Below are 17,938 nucleotides of genomic sequence, written 5' to 3'. Positions count from 1 at the left end.
AGGTTATACGAACTTTACTTCAATAAAAGTAATTAGCAGCTAAAATAGTGAAACGCAACGTGAATCTTTCTTACATTCAGTTTACAAACCGGTAGGGAGTGAGTTTGGTTCAGCACGCGGAGAGCTGTCCAATGCGTGTTGACTTTGTAGCCACACGTGCAGGTGGTCTCCGGGCGGCCAGCGCTAGGCTCCTCTCGGCCGGGCGGGGCTCGTCGGGGGCGGGGCTCGTCGGGGGCGGGGCTCGTCGGGGGCGGGGCTCGTCGGGGGCGGGGCTCGTCGGGGGCGGGGCTCGTCGGGGGCGGGGCTCGTCGGGGGCGGGGCTCGTCGGGGGCGGGGCTCGTCGGGGGCGGGGCTCTTCGGGGGCGGGGCTCGTCGGGGGTGCGGCGCAACACTCGGCCGGGTGGGGGCGCGTCGGCAGCTGGTTTCGCCGTTGCCGGGAGAACCCGCGACAACAAAAGGCGCGGGCTGCGGCGGCGGCGGCGGCGGCGGCCGGGCGGAGCGAAGCTCGGGTGTCCTGTGCTGTGTTCGCCGCCGGAAATCAGGACTTTCTCGAGCCGGTCAGTAAGTGGTGTGCCGTCCTGGCGGGGCTGATGGGGCCGGGGGCTGTGCGGCGCCCTCCCGCCCTAGTGTCCGCCGCGTCCGCGCTCTAGCCCGCCGTTTAGGTCAGGGGGCGCCGCCTAGGGGTCGGGCGTCAGGGTCCGCCGCTGGACCGCTGGGAGAGCGGTTGCGGCGCCGGCAAAGCCGAGAGGGCGGCGGAGGGGGCTGAGCTCTGTGCCGGGACCCACGGAGAACGGCATGGGGAAGTTGGGTCCCCCTTGGTAGACAGGCCCGGGGATTAGGGACGCGCGCGAACCCCGGACTGGAGCCGGTGCCCCACTGAGCCCCACTGAGGCTGATCCTGGTGTTTTTTGTGCCGTTGCTTCCAACTTCGGGAAGGCCCATCCTCATTGGGGGGTTTCGTTTTGTCGCTAGTCTCTTTTTCCCATTGCGGATGTTGAAACTTTGGTGCAACCCAAGCGCTGTGGAAGTCTGAAAGCCTTCTTCAGAGGCAGGTTTGACTGAGAAAGAAAGGGCGCCCACATTCTTTCTTTGAAACATTTTTTTTGTTGTTGTAAAGATTTTATTTTTAAGTGATCTGTACACCCAAGGTAAGGCTCGAACTCACAATCCGGAGATCCAGAGTCGCAGACTCCGCGACCGAGCCAGCCAGGCACACCAAAAACACTGTTTAAATCACACTTCGCCCTCTCCAAGTTGTCAAATTTTTGTTTTTCCACTTTACTTTCTGTATTCTTCATCTAGTCGTTTACGCATTTGAGACCTTTTCTGAGATCCTTTTGTGATTCATTGTTCATTTGCTCGGAAATTTCTTACAAAAATATAATTAACAAACTACAATTTTTAGACAACCCACTACTGAGAAACCAAGGGCACAGGATGGCGACAGTATTAGGAGACACTCCTTTTTGATCAGTGACATGGCATCATTGATCAGATTCTCTTGCCTTTACTCAGTTTCAAAACTCCATGGAGTATGCCTAAATATTACCAGACAATCAGATTTCACCTTTCTTTACATTTATTGGTGAGACAGTACATATGCTTCCGATTACTGCAGTTGACCAGAATCTAAAGTATAAATGCTATGGATTTTCTAAGTACTTAAATTCTTGAATGTTAATCTTTGCAAGCCACATGTTTAAGGACTTTTATTGGAATAGAATAGAATTTCATTTGCACTTGTAGCAAAATTGTTTTCTATTGTAAAAACCAAGAAAAGTGAAAACATCCCAATTATACTCAGCACCTTTTTTAGCAGTTTTGTTGGAAGTAGTTAGGTTTGGTTTAACATAGACTATGACTTTTGTTTTAATGTGATGGCATAAATAAATTTTAACATGCTAATCTGATGATAAAAACTTGAAATGTCGATGTTGAGAGACATTTGGAAGAACCACCTCGTACAGCATCCTTGTTTCTTTGGGAAAGTTTCCAGTACCAAGTGATTGTGGAGTCCTGTAGGATTCAAGAAAGGATTTATCATACCTATGAGTATTTTTTCACAGCTGATTTTAACTAGAATGATTAAAAGTGACAAGGTTGGGTGCATCTCTTTGTTTTGGCCATTAAATAGCATGTTGACTCTGTTTTGGGATTTTACAGCCCAAGGGAGCTGGGTTTTTTTTTTTTTACTCAGCTTTTAGTAGAGTACTGTATTTGTTATTGTGATCCTTTTCAGATTTTCCACTCACAAAATTATAATCTGTAGTACTGCTGCCGAGTATTTAAAAGGCTATTGAATACTGAATATGCAAGTAGTGCTGAAATGTTATTTTAGTCTGTTAATAGCCCACTGGGTTACTTAATGATAGTGTTTAAGACTCTCCTTCTCCAAAGAGCCCAGCCACACCTCAAACTGTTTATTTTTCATTATCTGCTCTTAAACATTATCATAGACTACTTGTTACATTTTCTTTTCAGCTTCTTTATGGTGTAAGCTTTATCCTACCAAGACCGAGCATTCATGTACAAGTTTTTTATAAAAACATATGTTTTTATTTTTCTTGGGCATATATCTAAGAGTGGAGTTGCTGGGTCAAATAATAACTGTATTTTTGAGGAGCTGCCAGACTCTTCCAAAGTGACTGCATCATTTTACACTTCCATCTGGAGTCTGTGAAGGTGCCATAGTTTATACATCCTAACACTTATTTTGAACTGTCTTAAAAAAAAGTTTTAAATATATTAATACCCATTTTTTTTGAGAGCGAGAATGCAAGTGAGTGGGAGCGGGGCAGAGAGAGTGAGAGAATCTCAGGCCGATTCCACACTAGGTGTGGAGCCCAACATGGAGCTCCATCTCGTGACCATGAGATCATTTCAGTAGTTGGATGCCTAACTGATAGAACCACCCACATATCCCATATCCATGTGTGTTTTTTTTTTTCCCTTAAAATTTGTCTTAATGTTTATATTTGAGAGAGAGACAGAGTGTGAGCAGGGGAGGGGCAGAGAGAGGAAGACATCGAATCCAAATCAGGCTCCAGGCTCTGAGCTGTCAGCACAGAGCCCAATGTGGGGCTTGAACTCATGAACCATGAGATCATGACCTGAGTCAAAGTCGAACGCTTAACCAACTGAACCACCCAGGTGCCCCATCCATCTTTTTAAAAATTGAAATGTAGTCGACCTACAATCTTACTTCAATTTCAGGTGAACAGAAAGTCTATATGTTATGCTATGCTTGCCACAAATATAGCTATCATCTGTCACCATGCAAGGCTATTACAAGACCATTGACCCTATGCTGTACTTTTTATTCCCAGGACTCATTCATTTTGTAATGGGAAGCCTGTATCTCCCACTCTGCTTCACCCATTTTGCCCATCTCCCCACCCTACTTCCCTCCACTAATGTCAGTTTGACCTCTGTATTTATGGATATGATTTTGCTTTTTGTTTATTCTGTTTTTTAGATTCCACATATAAGTGAAATCATATGGTGGACCCCTGACTGGCTCAGTCAGTGGAGCATGGGACTCTTGGTCTCAGGGTTGTGAGTTCAAGCCCCACGTTGGGCGTAGAGATTACTTACATAAACTTAAAAAAAAAAAAGGAAATCATATGGTATTTGTCTTTCTCTGTCTGACGTATTTAACTTAACATAATACTGTCTCGATCCGTCCATATTGTTGCAGATGTGAAGATTTCATTCATTTTTATGGCTGAGTAATTACATATACATATACATTACAAATACATATACAATAAAACCTTGGATTGTGAGTAACTTTTTCTGTGAGTGTTGTGCAATACGAGCAAACATTTCTCATAAATTTTAACTTGATAAACGAATGATATCTTGCAATACAAGTAGTACATGATGCCGAAGATCACATGATCACAACTGCGCCAGTGGTTCTTAAAATTTGCTCTGATGTACAAGTGCTTTGGATTACAAGCATGTTTCCAGAACAGATTATGCCCACAAACCAAGGTTTTACTATATATATTTATATCCCCCACATCTTTTTTTTTTTTTTAAGTTTATTTATTTATTTTGACAGAGAGTTTGTATGTGAGCTGGGGAGAAGAAAGAGAGAGTCCTACGCAGGCCCTGCACATTAGTTCAGAGCCCAGCTTGGGGCTCCATCTCATGAATCATGAGATCATGACCTGAGCTGAAATCAAGAGTCGGATGCTTAACTGACTAAGCCACCCAGGTGCCTCAAATATACCACATCTTCATCCATTCATTTATTGATTAACACTTAGGTGGCTTCCATAATTCCGTATCTTGATTATTGTAATAAATGCTATAAGAAACAGGGGTGCATATATCTTTTTGAATTAGTATTTCCATATTCTTTGGGTAAATACCCAGTAGTGGATTTACTGGACAATATAGTAATTAAATTTTTAATTTTTTAAAATTTTTATTTATTTTTGAGAGACAGAGAGTGAGTGGGGGAGGGACAGAGAGAGAGAGGGAGACAGAATCTGAAGCAGACTCCAGGCTCTGAGCTGTCACCACAGAGCCCAACGCAGGGCTCTAACTCAAGCTGTGAGATCATGACCCAAGCTGAAGTTGGATGCTTAACCTACTCAGCCACCCGGGCGCCCCCTATTTTTAATTTTTTGAGGAACCTCCATACTGTTTGTCAGAGTGGCTGCACCAGTTTGCATTCCCACCAGCAGTGCTTGAGGGTTCCTTTTCCTCCACGTCCTTGCTAACACTTGTTATTTCTTGTCTTTTTGATTCTAGCCGTCTGACAGGTGTGAAGTGATAACCTCATTGTGGTTTAGGTTTGCATTTCCATGATGATGAATGATGTTGAGCATCTTTTCATGTGTGTGTCTGCTACATGATGCCTTTTTGATTATAGATGTGTTAGTGGGATTAAAGTGGTAATCTCATTGTAGTTTTGATTGCATTTCCCTGCTGGCTAATGATGTTGAACATCTTTGCATGTGCCTGTTAGCCATTTTTATATATTTGAGGAACAAAGTTTTTAAATTTGATTGAATCCATTTTATCTATTTTTCCTTATAAAGCTTATTGCTTTTGCTTTGGTGTTACACCTGAGAAACCACTGCCAAATCCAGAGTTGCTAAGAGTTACTCCTGTGTTTTCTTCTTAGAGTTTTATAAGTTTCAGTTCTTACATTTAAGTCTGCGAATGATTTTGAATTCTTTTGTATATAATGTGAGTAGGAATCCAACAGCATTCTTATGCATGTGGATATCCATTTGTCCCATGACCACTTATTGAAAAGTCTGGGGGCACCTGGGTGGCTTAGTTGGTTAAGCGTCCGACTTTCGCTTAGATCATGATCTCACGGTTCGTGGGTTCGAGCCCCGCGTCGGGCTCTGTGCTGACTGCCGGCTCAGAGCCTGGAGCCTGTTTCAGAGTCTGTGACTCCCTCTCTCTCTGACCCTCCCCTGCTCACGCTGTCTCTCTCTCTGTCTCCTAGAAATAAATAAAATATTAAAAAAAAAAAAAAGAAAAGAAAAGTCTGTTCTTTCCCCTATTGAATTGTCTTATCACTCTTGTCAAAAAGCATTTGCCCAGAATACAAGAGTTTATTTCTGGGTTCTTAATTCTTTTCCATTGATCTTTTAATTTGTGTTATACCAGTACCACACTGTCTTACTTACTGTTGCTTGGTTTTAGAACTGGGAAAGTGTGTCTTCCAAATTTGTTCTTTTTCAATATTGTTTTAGCTGTTGCTTGTCCCTTGAATTTCCATATGGATTCTAGGATCATCTTGTCAATTTCTGCAGTTCAGCGAAGATTTTGATAGCAGTGTGTTAAATATGTAGACCAATTTGGAGAATTCTGCCATCTAACAGTATTATCTTTCTATCCAGAACATGAGATGTTTTTCCATTTATTTAGACCTTCTTTACTTTCAGTAATCTTTTATAATCTTCAGAGTACATGTTTTACATGTCTTTTATTAAAACTTCTTTCTATGTATTATTATTCTTTTAAGTTTATTTTCACAGAGTGTGAGTAGAAGAGGGGCAGAGAGAGAATCCCAAGCAGGCTCTGTGCTGTCAGCACAGAACCCGACGTGGGGCCTGATCTCATGAATCATGAGATCATGACCTGAGCCGAAATCAAGAGTCTGTTGCCTAACTGACTGAGCCACCCAGGCACCCCAGTGTTATATTCTTTCTGATGCTACTGTAAATGGAATTGTTTTTTAATTTTTTAGGTTCCTTATAAGTATAGATAATAACTTATTTTTTAATTGATTCTACCAGTAATCTTCAGAAATAAGTGTAACATGTTAGAAGTAGAAAGCAATGTTTCAGTTAGTTTTGATTATTTTTGAATAAAAAACTTGATTTAAAGTTATAGAAAACCTTAAAACTATTTTCATGGATTTATTTCTCATATTTGTGGCAAAGAGATGTTACTTTCCAGCACATAGCTATAAAATCTAGTAAAGGGTTTGCTTTCAACCTGTGTGTGTACACTTATTCACTATTTCCTTGCTTTAATTTTCTAACTCCCCAGTTATTCAATATTTAGATTAATGGACTGGGAAACATATTTCCACTACAGAAAGAATGGGACGATGGAATCCCATGCACTTCTTACTTTGCTGCATCATTTACCAACTCATGGCCCCTACCCCTTAGATTGTTTTGGAGCAAATCCAGACATTTCATCTGTAAATTATAGGTGTATTTTTACTAGACCGGTATACTCTTTGTAACTGACTTATATTGGAGGGAAACCTGCTTTAATGGACTTTGCTTGAGAAGATGGTTAGTTTATTAGGATAGAAAAGTCAATAATTAAGTTTTGTTTTTATTTTGATACACAGGGGTCCAGAAATTACATAAAATGGATATTTCTCACACTAGATACTGAATATTAAGTAGAAGATTATCTAGTAAAATCTAAGCTGCTATGGAAGAAATACCAGTAAAAGTTGCTGTAAGAATCAGACCTCTGCTATGCAAAGAAGTTCTTCATAATCATCAAGCTTGTGTGAGAGTTATTCCAAACACCCAGCAAATTATCATTGGGAGAGATAGAGTCTTTACTTTTGATTTTGTTTTTGGCAAAAATTCTACTCAGGATGAAGTTTATAATACATGTATAAAGCCACTAGTGTTGTCGCTCATTGAGGGCTATAATGCAACCGTTTTTGCCTATGGACAAACTGGATCTGGGAAGACCTACACCATTGGAGGAGGCCATGTTGGTAAGTTTCTTATACTACTCTTTGACTTTTATTTGAGACACTAGAATTAAGCTAAAATATGACAGTGCCTGACACATAGTAGGTGCTCAGCATATTGATTGAATGAAATAAAGGATAGTCAGATGACTTCATAAGATCATCGTCTTTGAAAGATTTATTTTTAAATATTGAAGTTTCATTCAACAGTTTAATTTATGATTGTATTTGTTTGAGGAAACAAGTTTAAGACAATGTTCAGTGTTCAGCCCTTTGCCATTTCTTTCCAGTCTTTGAGATAAAATTGACATGCATCATTATATTTGTACAAGGTGTAAAATATAATGATTTGAAAAATGTATATATTGCAAAATGATTACCACAGTAAATTTAGTTAACATGGATCACATCACATAGTTCTAAATTTCTTTTTCCTGTGATAAGAACTTTTAAGATCTAATATTTTAGAAGCTTTCAAATACACAAACAGTGCTGTTAACGACAGTCACCAATACTGTGTGTTATTACCTCTGCAGAACTTATTTATCTTATAACTGAAAGTTTTTACGTTTTGACCACCTTCACAAATTTCCCCCACTCCCTGCCTCTGGCAAACCTTTGTCATTTTGAACAGAACTTAAAGTAGAAAGAAATTTGTTAACGTGACCAGATTTTGATCTTTTAACATCGTCACTTGTAAATATCATGAGTCCTACAACCAAGAGTTAGAGGCAATAGGTAGAATTTATTATGTGGTTTAAAGTCTTTTTTTTTCCTGTTTTTTAGCCAATTTTTATTTTTTTTCAGCTTTATTGAGGTACAATTGCTATTTAAAGTGTACATCACAATGATTTGATGAATTTATATATATTATCAAAGGATTCCTCCAATGTAGTTAACACATCAATCACCCCCATATAAATACAGATTTCTGTTTCAAATACTGAATATTTTAGAATGTAATTTCTCCTGCTTGTAATTCTAGTTGGAAAAGGTAGAATCATTAGGATTTCTTGTAGAGCTGGAAGGAACCTTAATCATTTCTCAACTGAGGACTGATGGGGGTGGGGCGGGGAGGGGGGTGATGGGCATGGAGGAGGGCACTTGTTGGGATGAGCACTGGGTGTTATATGGAAACCAACTTGACAATAAACTATGAAAGAAAAAAAATCATTTCTGTTTATAAGTGAGGCACTCCAGCCATGGAGCAGTCACTGAAGGGCTTGTTCAGCTAGAGGGCTAGTGACAGTTGGGACTGAACTCCAAGTCCTCTGTTGAGATTGTTTACTGTGTTGGTATTTTTTTACTAAATGAGATTGTTTACTGTATTGGTATTTTTTTACTAAATGCAAACTTTTGAATGTTGTACATATATATGCATTATTGTCTAAAATTATTGCTGGTATTCTGTATGTGTGTAATGACTCTCAGTATGTTTTCTACTTTCCTGCTTCTCAAATATAGAATATATGACTTTCAGAAACACCGCTTATTATGGGATTGGTGGGGGGGGGGGTGCGAGTTGGAGGCTGGCTGAGTTGAGGAGACCCTGATTGCAAAGATTAAATGGAGGGGCCATTAGTGCCCAATAACACCCCCCCACACCACCATTTTTTAGAATCATTGCTACACAGGATTAAGAGGTTAAAGATATTAGGTTATTTTAGGATCTCAAAGTAAAATATTAAATTTTTCTGTTATAAGTTGTGGGGTGTTTTTTTAGGACTGTATCCTTTTTTTTTAATTGGCAAATGTTTTATGATCTTTAAGACTCAGTATGTTCTTCATACTAATAGGAGTTATGTTTAGAGCTTGGTGACTTAATTATAGCTATATTGTTTTTAATTAAGAGGCCATGCGTACAATTTAATCCTTAAGGGCAAAAGTTATTAAATTTATCTATTCTTGGGCACCTCGGTGGCTCAGTTAAGCGACTGACTCTTAGTTTCGGTTCAGGTCATGATCTTTGGTTCTGCTCATATTCATGAGTTTGAACACCACATCAGGCTCTGTGCTGACAGTGCAGAGCTTGCTTGGGATTCTCCCTTTCTCCCTCTCTCTCTTCCCCTCCCCCGCAAAAATAAAAAAAATAAGTGGTGCCTGGGTGGCTCAGTCAGTTAATCAAAATAAAAAAATAAATTTAAAAAGTAAAATATTATAACTGCTCTAAAATACTTAATACTTGGTAACATCCTTAGAAACATTTATTTTTTACCCTAGCTTTTCTTACCCTTCTTATTTAAAAAAAAATCATTTTAGGGGTGCCTGGGTGGCTCAGTCAGTTAAGCATCTGACTTCAGCTCGGGTCATGATCTCATAGTTCATGGGTTTGAACCCCGCCTCGGGTTCTGTGCTGGCAGCTCAGAGCCTGGAGCCTGCTTCAGATTCTGGGTTTCCGTCTCCCTCTGTCCCTCTCCCGCTTGTGCTCTCTCTCTCCCAAAAATAAACATTAAAAACAATTTTTTATAAAAATCGTTTTATTTATTTTTTCATCATGGTAAGTATACTCTTTAATCCCTATGCGCTATTTGTCCCATCACCCCACCCCTCTAGCTGAACAAGCCCTTCAGGCCTCACATTTAGGTTTTTAATCCACTTTCAGTTCATTTTTGTGTATGGTGAAAGAAAGTGGTCCAGGTTCATTCTTTTGTATGTAGCTGTCCAGTTTTCCCAACATTATTTGTTGAAGAGACTATCTTTTTCCCATTGCATATCCTTTTCCTCCTTTGTTGAAGATTAATTGACCATATACTTGTGGGTTTATTTCTGGTTTTTCTATTCTGTTCTGCTGATCTCTGTGTCTGTTTTTGTGCCAGGACCATACTGTCTTGATTGCTATGGCTTTGTAATGTAACTTGAAGTTTGGAATTGTGATACCTCCAGTTTTGTTTTTCTTTCTATTTTTTAAAAAAAAATTTAAATATTTATTCTTGAGAGAGAGAGAAAGAGGCAGAGCATGAGCAGGGAAGGGGAAGAGAGGAAGGAGACACAGGATTTGAAGCAGGTTCCAGGCTCTGAGCTGTCAGCACCAGCCAGACACAGGGTTCGAACTCATGAACCATGACCTAAACCGGAGTTGGACGCTCAGCTGAAAGCCACCCAGGTGCCCCCAGTTTTGTTTTTCTTTTTCAAGATTGCTTTAGCTATTTGGAGTCTTTTGTGGCTCCGTACAAATTTTAAGATTGTTGTAGTTCTGTGAAAAACGCTGTTGGTATTTTGGTAGGGATTGCATTCAATGTGTAGATTGCTTTGGGTAGGATAGACATTTTAACAGTATTTGTTCCTTCCAATCCATAAGCGTGGAATATCTTTCAATTTCTTTGTGTGTCGTCAGTACCTTTCATCAATATTTTATAGCGTTCAAGAGTACAAGTCTTTCACTTCTTTGGTTAATTCCTAGATATTTTACTATTTTGGTGGAATTGTAAATGGGATTATTTAATTTTCTTTCTGCTGCTTCATAATTAGCGTATAGGAATGCAACAGATACCTGAACATTGATTTTTGTATCCTGCAACTTTACTCAATTAATTTCTTAGTTCTAGTAGTTTTTTGGTGGAGTCTTTAGCATTTTCTATATATAGTATTGGGTTATCTGCAAATAGAGTTTTACTCTTCCTTACCATTTTGGATGCCTTTTATTTCTTTATGTTGTCTAATTGCTATGGCTAGGACTTCTAGTACTATGTTTAACAAAAGTGGTGAGTGTGGACATCCTTGTCTTCAAGGTCATTCTTGACCTTCAGGGAAAAGCTCTGTTTTTTACTGTTGAATATCATGTTGGCTATGGGCTTTTCACATATGGCCTTTTTTTCGGTTAATGTTTATTTATTTTGGAGAGAGAGAGAGACAGGGCAGGGGAGGGGCAGAGAGAGGGAGACACGGAATCTGAAGTGGGCTCCAGGCTCTGAGCTGTCAGCACAGAGCCCAGTGTGGGGGCTCACACTTACGAATGGTGAGATCATGACCTGAGCCAAAGTCAGATGCTTAACCAACTGAGCCACACAGGTGCCCCTCATATATGGCCTTTATTTTGTTAAGATATATTCCCTCTGGACCTAATTTGCAGAGGGTTTTTATCATGAATGCATGTTGTTGTTTGTCAAAAGCTTTTCTGCATTTATTGAAATAATCGTACGGTTTTTATCCTTTCTCTTACTGATGTGACATATCACATTGATTGTTTTGCAGCTATTAAACTTCTCCTGCATCCCACTTGATCATGGTATATGATTTTAAAAATATATTATTGGATCTGGTTTATTAATATTTTGTTGAGGATTGCATCCATATTCATGAGAGACAGGGCCTGTACTTGTCTTTTTTGTGGTGTCTTTATCTGGTTTTGGTATCAGGGTGACACTGGTTTTATAGAATGAATTTGGACGTTTTCCTTCCTCTTGGATGTTTTGGAATAGTTTGAGAAAAATGGGTAATGGGGCACCTGGGTGGCTCAGTCAGTTCAGTGGTCCACTTTGGCTCAGGTCATGATCTCACGGTTTGTGAGTTCGAGCCCTGCATCGGGCTTTGTGCTGACAGCTCAGAGCCTGGAGCCTGCTTCGGATTCTGTGTCTCCCTCTCCCTCTGCCCCTCCCCTGCTCGTGCTCTGTCTCTCAAAAATAAATAAACATTAATAAAATTAAAAAAAAAAAAAAAAGATTTAAGAAAAAAGAGAAAAATGGGTATTAACTTTTTTAAATGTTTGGTAGAATTCATCTGTGAAGACTTCTGATTCTGGACTTTTGTTTGTTGGGAATATTTTGATTCCTGATTCAGTTTCATTGCTAGGGATTGGTCTGTTCGAATTTTTATTTCTTCCTGCATTAGTTTTGTTAGGTTATATGTTCCTAGGAAGTCATCGTTTCTTCTAAGTTGTTCAAATGTTGGCATACATGTTTTCATAATACTCTGTTACATTTGTTTGTATTTCTATAGAGTTGGTTTTTATTTCTCCTCTTCCATCAGTAATTTTGTTTATTTGAGTACACTCACATTTTTTACAGAGTGTCTTTGGAAATTTATTCTCTGGTTTTTTAAAAATTATAATAATGTTTGTTGTAAAAAGAATTACAAGTGATGCTTAACAAATTAAACTTGGGGCACCTGGGTGGCTCAATTGGTTAAGCATCAGACTTTGGCTCAGGTCATGCATCGGGCTCTCTACTGTCAATGCAGGGCCCACTTAGGATCCTCTGTCCCCCTCCCTCTGCCCCCCTAACAAAACTGAATAAACACTAAAAAAAAAAAAAAAAAAAAAAAAAAGAAACAAATGAATAAAACTAGGCTCCTCCCAAGGAAATAAACATTTGACGTATAGCATTCTGGAGTGTTCTAGACATTTTTTCTAGGCATTTTACAAATATGTTTTTATCTTGTTTTGTTTGATGAATTATACCATTATTTTCATAACTTTCTTTTTGTATTTAACAATATAAAATATTCCATTTTTTCCCTTTTGGGTCATAGATTTTAACTCATTTTTTGAACCATATAATATTCCACAGTTGGAATGGACCAAAGTCCTCCATTCTAGTATTTTTTTTTTTGGTAACGTTTAGTTATTTCTGAGAGAGAGACGGAGTGTGAGTCTGGGAGGGGCAGAGAGAGGGAGACACAGAATCCAGAGCAGGCTCCAGGCTCCAAGCTGTTAACACAGAGCTGTTAACTCACAGACTACGGGATCATGACCTGAGCTGAAGGTCATGCTTAACTGACTTCTTCCTTACCCATTTTTAATGTTGTCTAATTGCTGTGGCTAGGTCTTCCAGTACTATGTTGAATAAAAGAGGAACCCTTCTGCATTGCTGGTGGGAATGCAAACTGGTGCAACCCATATAGATGAAATATATATATGATATATGTATATCTCGTATATATGTATATCTCATATGAGATATACATATATAAATGGATATATATGGATATATACACACAATGGAATATTACTCGGTGATAAAAAAGAATGAAATCTTGCCATTTGCAACAACGTGGATGGAACTAGAAGGTATTATGCTAAGCAAAATATGTCAGAGAAAAACATCATATGACTTCACTCATATGTGGAATTTAAGATACAAAACAGATGAACGTAAGTGAAAGGAAGGAAAAATAGTATAATTAGGGGGGACAAACCATAAGAGACTCTTAAATACAGGGAACAAACTGAGGGTTGCTGGCAGGGTGTTGGGTGCAGAGGAAGGGCTAAAGGGGTGACGGGTAATAAGGAGGACACTTGTTAGGATGAGCACTGGGTGTTGTATGTAAGTACAACTTCTGTTGTTGCCTGACTTGTTAATGTTGCCATTCTGACAAGTATGAGGTGGTATCTCAGTGTGGTTTTGATTTGTATTTCCCTGATGATGAGTGATGTTGATCATTTTTTCATGTGTCTGTTGGCCATCTGGATGTCTCCTTTGTAAAAGTGTCTGTTCATTTCTTCTTCCATTTTCTTCACTGGATTGTTTGTTTTGTAGGTGTTGAGTTTGGTAAGTTCTTTATAGATTTTGGATATTAACCTTTTATCGGATATGTCGTTTGTAGATATCTTCTCCCATTCCATCAGTTGCCTTTTAGTTTTGTTGATTGTTTCCTTCGCTCTGTAGAAGCTTTTTATCTTGATGAGATCCCAATGGTTCATTTTTGCTACTTACTTTTTATTTTTATTTTTTGTAATGTTTATTTTTGAGAGAGAGAGACAGAGTGTGAGAGGGAGAGGTGCAGAAAGAGAGGGAGACACAGAATCTGAAGCAGGCTCCAGGCTCTGAGCTGTCGGCACAGAGCCTGATATAGGGTTTGAACCCACAAACTCTGAGATCATGACCTGAGCCGAAGTTGGACACTTAACTGAATCGAGCCACTCAGGCACCCCTGCTGTCTCATTTTTAAATAATGCTGTTTTTTTTCTCCAATAAATAATTTATTGAGCATTTGTAGTGTCTAGGGTACCATGCTAGGTACTGAGTCAGAATAATAATCTTCTTTCAGTAGGATGCTTATTTCAACTACTATTCATTTTCCTGCTTCTCAGAACCTTGAATTTACTGACTTGTACCAGAAACTAGAACATTCTCTAGAAACTTTTGAGTGTTATTTAAATAACATATAATAGCTAAATGATAGCTGTTGACATCTAAAACTTTACAAGTTTTCTCTCTTAAACAGTCTGTCTCAGGAATATAAGTATAACACTGAAAATGTGGTATTTAGTACCAAAATACATATTGAAGCTTTATGATAAATATTTGCAATTCAGCATTTTGCTAAGTTTTGAATTATTGTGCTTTGTTGTCTGTTGAGGTGGGAAAGGAATGAGCTATTTCTAATCAGCCTTATATCCTGGGTAATCTATAATTGTATAGTGCACTGTAGTTCGTAGATAATGCTATTCGCTAATTCCTGGAAACTCCCAAAAAGGAATCTTTACTCTTGTATTGGAAAAAGCTACAGTTTCCTTTACTTGCCACACGATGGCAGTCTTGCATCTTAAATTAGGTGAAAGATAGTCCAAGTTAATAGAGGTTCAGATTTTCAGGATGTTTGTTGCCAAAAATCTAAACATTGGTGATTTTCAACCTGGAAGCTAGTTATTTTTAAGGTTCATTTGGAAGTCACCTTTTTGTAGCTTGAAACATATTTTCTATGGAACAGTGCTACAGATGCTAGATAGGTTTCTAAGTTAACCTAACTTATTTAACCTTAAGTTCCAATTTGTTCTTTCACTTATTTCACATTTTATCTTGTCATTTTTAAAACTACTTTAAAAATTGTGGAAAATTTTACATATCAGTATTGTTGTTATGTTTTTTTAAAATTTATAATATAAAATGTAAGAAAGTAAATTTATTCATTATAAATTTGGGGTTTTAGCTTTTCTTATATTTTAATTTTCATATGTCCTTTCTTTTCTCTAAATTTTTAGCTTCAGTTGTGGAGGGTCAAAAGGGCATCATTCCTCGAGCTATCCAAGAAATATTTCAAAACATCTCTGAAAATTCTAGCATTGACTTTAATATCAAAGTGTCGTATATAGAAGTATATAAGGAAGACCTAAGAGATCTTCTAGAATTGGAAACATCTGTGAAGGATCTTCATATCCGAGAAGATGAAAAAGGAAACACAGGTAAAATAGCACTGATTGCCTTCATCAGCAAATAGATGTGATTTAATTCAGTTTCTGGATATATTCCATATATAGACATAGAAACAAAAGGATTTTTTTTTTCTTTAAAATTGAATAGCTTTTTGATTCCCAATATCCATTAAATCATCCGAGTGAAAAGTAGTTCTGACTGGTTGATTAGATGAAGTTAGCAAGTTGTAATTCAAGGTACTTATTTACTGTAATTGCCCCCACTCTGGGCTGACTATCAGTGAGATTTTGAAATAGGCTAAATTAGTATTTGTACTTTTTGTTCTTCCTCCCAGAGTTTCTTCCAGACTGGAGATAGCTTCTTCCATTGGTGTTTGTCTAATCGTGTTTGTCTAAGTTGATCCAGAATTCTCCTTTCTTCCTCTTTGATTTTGTCCTGTACTTTGTTGTATTTTTCAAGATCTGACTTTCTGTGCTAACAACTTGTTAATCTCATTAAATATCTATTTGTTAGGAAATGGGAGAAGGTTAGAAAGGGTCAAAATAAAAGTATTATTTTATTTTGTTTTTTTAATGTTTTATTTATTTCTGAGCGAGAGAGAGACAGCATGAGCAGAGGAGGGTCAGAGAGAGAGAGACACATAGAATGTGAAGCAGGCTCCAGGCTCCAAGCTGGCAGTCAGCACAGAGCCTGACGCGGGGCTCAAACCCACGAACCGTGAGATCATGACCTGAGCCAGTCGGACCCTTAACTGACTGAGCCACCCAGGCATCCCAAAATAAAAGTATTTTAAAGAATAACACTTACTGCTTTTCTGATTTAAAGGGTTGTATGTTCAACATAGAACATTTTGAAAACATAGAAAAAGTTTATGGAAAAAAGTTAAAGATCATCTTTAATCCCAGAATCCAGAAAGAGCATCTTCTGATTTTGGTGTGTTTCCTTCCAGATTTCTTTTCCCATGCATGTGTAATTTTTTTTAAATATACTTGTAACCCTGTGTATAACACTGCATCTTATTTTTTCATGTAATACTTATATTGTGAGCATTTTCACACATTGTTAAATATTTCTCAAACTTAATGACTCTTCATGGTCATGTGGTAATTTGTCTTCTAAATGTATTATACTTTAATATTCCATTGTTGGACATTTAAGCGGTTTCCAGAGTTTCATTATTATTAACAAAAATGATTGGGATGTGTTTCTCTCTTAGAAAGGATACTTAGGTAGAACCTTCTTGGAGAAAAGTGACTCCTTGAGGGAAATTCCTAGCAGTTAGCAAAGTAGGATCGTTCAGATTGCCTGCAGGGGGCAGTGAAATTTGTTGCCTTTTTTAGCCCTGGCTTGGCAGCCCTGACATTCCTGAATGTTTAAAGAAATTGCTTTTTGTTTTGTTTTCTTTTAGAAAGAAAATGTACATGGTAGTTTATGGTCTTATTAGATAATGCAGTATAGTTTATCTTTTCTGGACAGAATCGGGACAGTGTTTTGAGCTTCTGTATCATATAATGTAATTATTGAATATTTTTATTTTTTCTTAAAATCAAGGTGCAAAAATAATACATGTTTATTGTAAAATAGTTTAATAATGCAGAAGTATACATTATCACTTCTGATAAACTTCATAGCTGTTACCAATCCTGTAGAAGTTTTGGAAAGATATAACAAATGCTCTTTAGACAAATTGCCATATGTTTTATATAATGAACTCACTCACAACCAAAATGTGTTTGACATACTTCCTTAGTTTCTCCGTGTGAAGCACTGGTTGGCATCCAACCTGGATCCTGCACAATTAGTATCACCGTGGAAGCTTTTTAAGAGTATTGATTTCTGGGCCCAGCCTTTCAGAAATTCTGATGAATTTGTCTGATCGGGCCCGGGCATTGGTACTTTCTCTTTTATAAAGCTTCCAGATGATTTGCGGCTGGGTTTAAGGACCATGGATAGTGTTAAGCTGTAGCCTAACATTAAAAAAAATTCATGAAAGTTATCCTTTGATTTACAGTTACATTGTCATACTTTAGAGTTGCTGATATGTTAGCATTCCCTGATTGTAGTATAGGTACTTTAGAACTTTAAATGAACAAGGTTGTTAAGAAAGGTATCATGATGGATATAATAAAAGCAAAATGATAATTTTTCAAGGAAACAGTGATATAACAGGATCTGAATAAAGAGGAAACATGGCTCTGTAATTCAGGCACAGAATCAAGAGCTTTACAGCTCTGATTCAAAGCCCAAATCCACCTTCTTTTTGAAATGTGCTTGAATATAAACAACTAAAGTGGGTAGTAAGCTTTAGTTTATTTTTGGCTCTTATTTTGCTGTTATAGAAATAGAAACTTTTTTGCTTTTTGTGAATTGCCATCACGTTTGTTTATCTTGTACTCTGATACCATGTACGATATACTTATTTTTAAAATGCGTAACCAATTTTATTTAAACTGAAATTTTCATTTATCATTGGTTATGACCACACTATACCAGAAACCTTAAATGTAAGGATGGTTTGAAAACTCAAAAGAAACGGATTTCTTTTAATTCTTTTGAGTTATATTTAATTAATCTATTGTTTTTAAACTGTTAGACTCTGTAAGTCAAAATATTGGATTAAAGATTTTGTCAGTCATCTTAAAGAATTGAG

General features: G+C 37.9%; 1 protein-coding gene across 2 annotated transcripts in view; it reads left to right on the top strand.

Annotated features, from left to right (window-relative positions):
- Positions 1–499: 499 nt before the first annotated feature.
- KIF27 (kinesin family member 27) overlaps positions 500–17,938 on the top strand; it is an 85,182-nt gene continuing 67,743 nt past the window's right edge. For both annotated transcript variants that reach the window (XM_039250400.1, XM_039250402.1), the window contains exons 1-3: positions 500–557; positions 6,839–7,222; positions 15,117–15,317. In XM_039250400.1, coding sequence (XP_039106331.1) covers positions 6,925–7,222; positions 15,117–15,317 — 499 coding nt within the window. In that variant the 5' untranslated portion in view covers positions 500–557; positions 6,839–6,924. The remainder of the gene's footprint in view (positions 558–6,838; positions 7,223–15,116; positions 15,318–17,938) is intronic.

Source organism: Hyaena hyaena, unplaced genomic scaffold (assembly GCF_003009895.1).
Source record: "Hyaena hyaena isolate Hyena2069 unplaced genomic scaffold, ASM300989v1 scaffold_369, whole genome shotgun sequence".
Classification (NCBI taxonomy): domain Eukaryota; kingdom Metazoa; phylum Chordata; class Mammalia; order Carnivora; family Hyaenidae; genus Hyaena; species Hyaena hyaena.
Note: the sequence above shows the minus strand (reverse complement) of the source record. Positions and strands in the feature narration are given on the sequence as shown.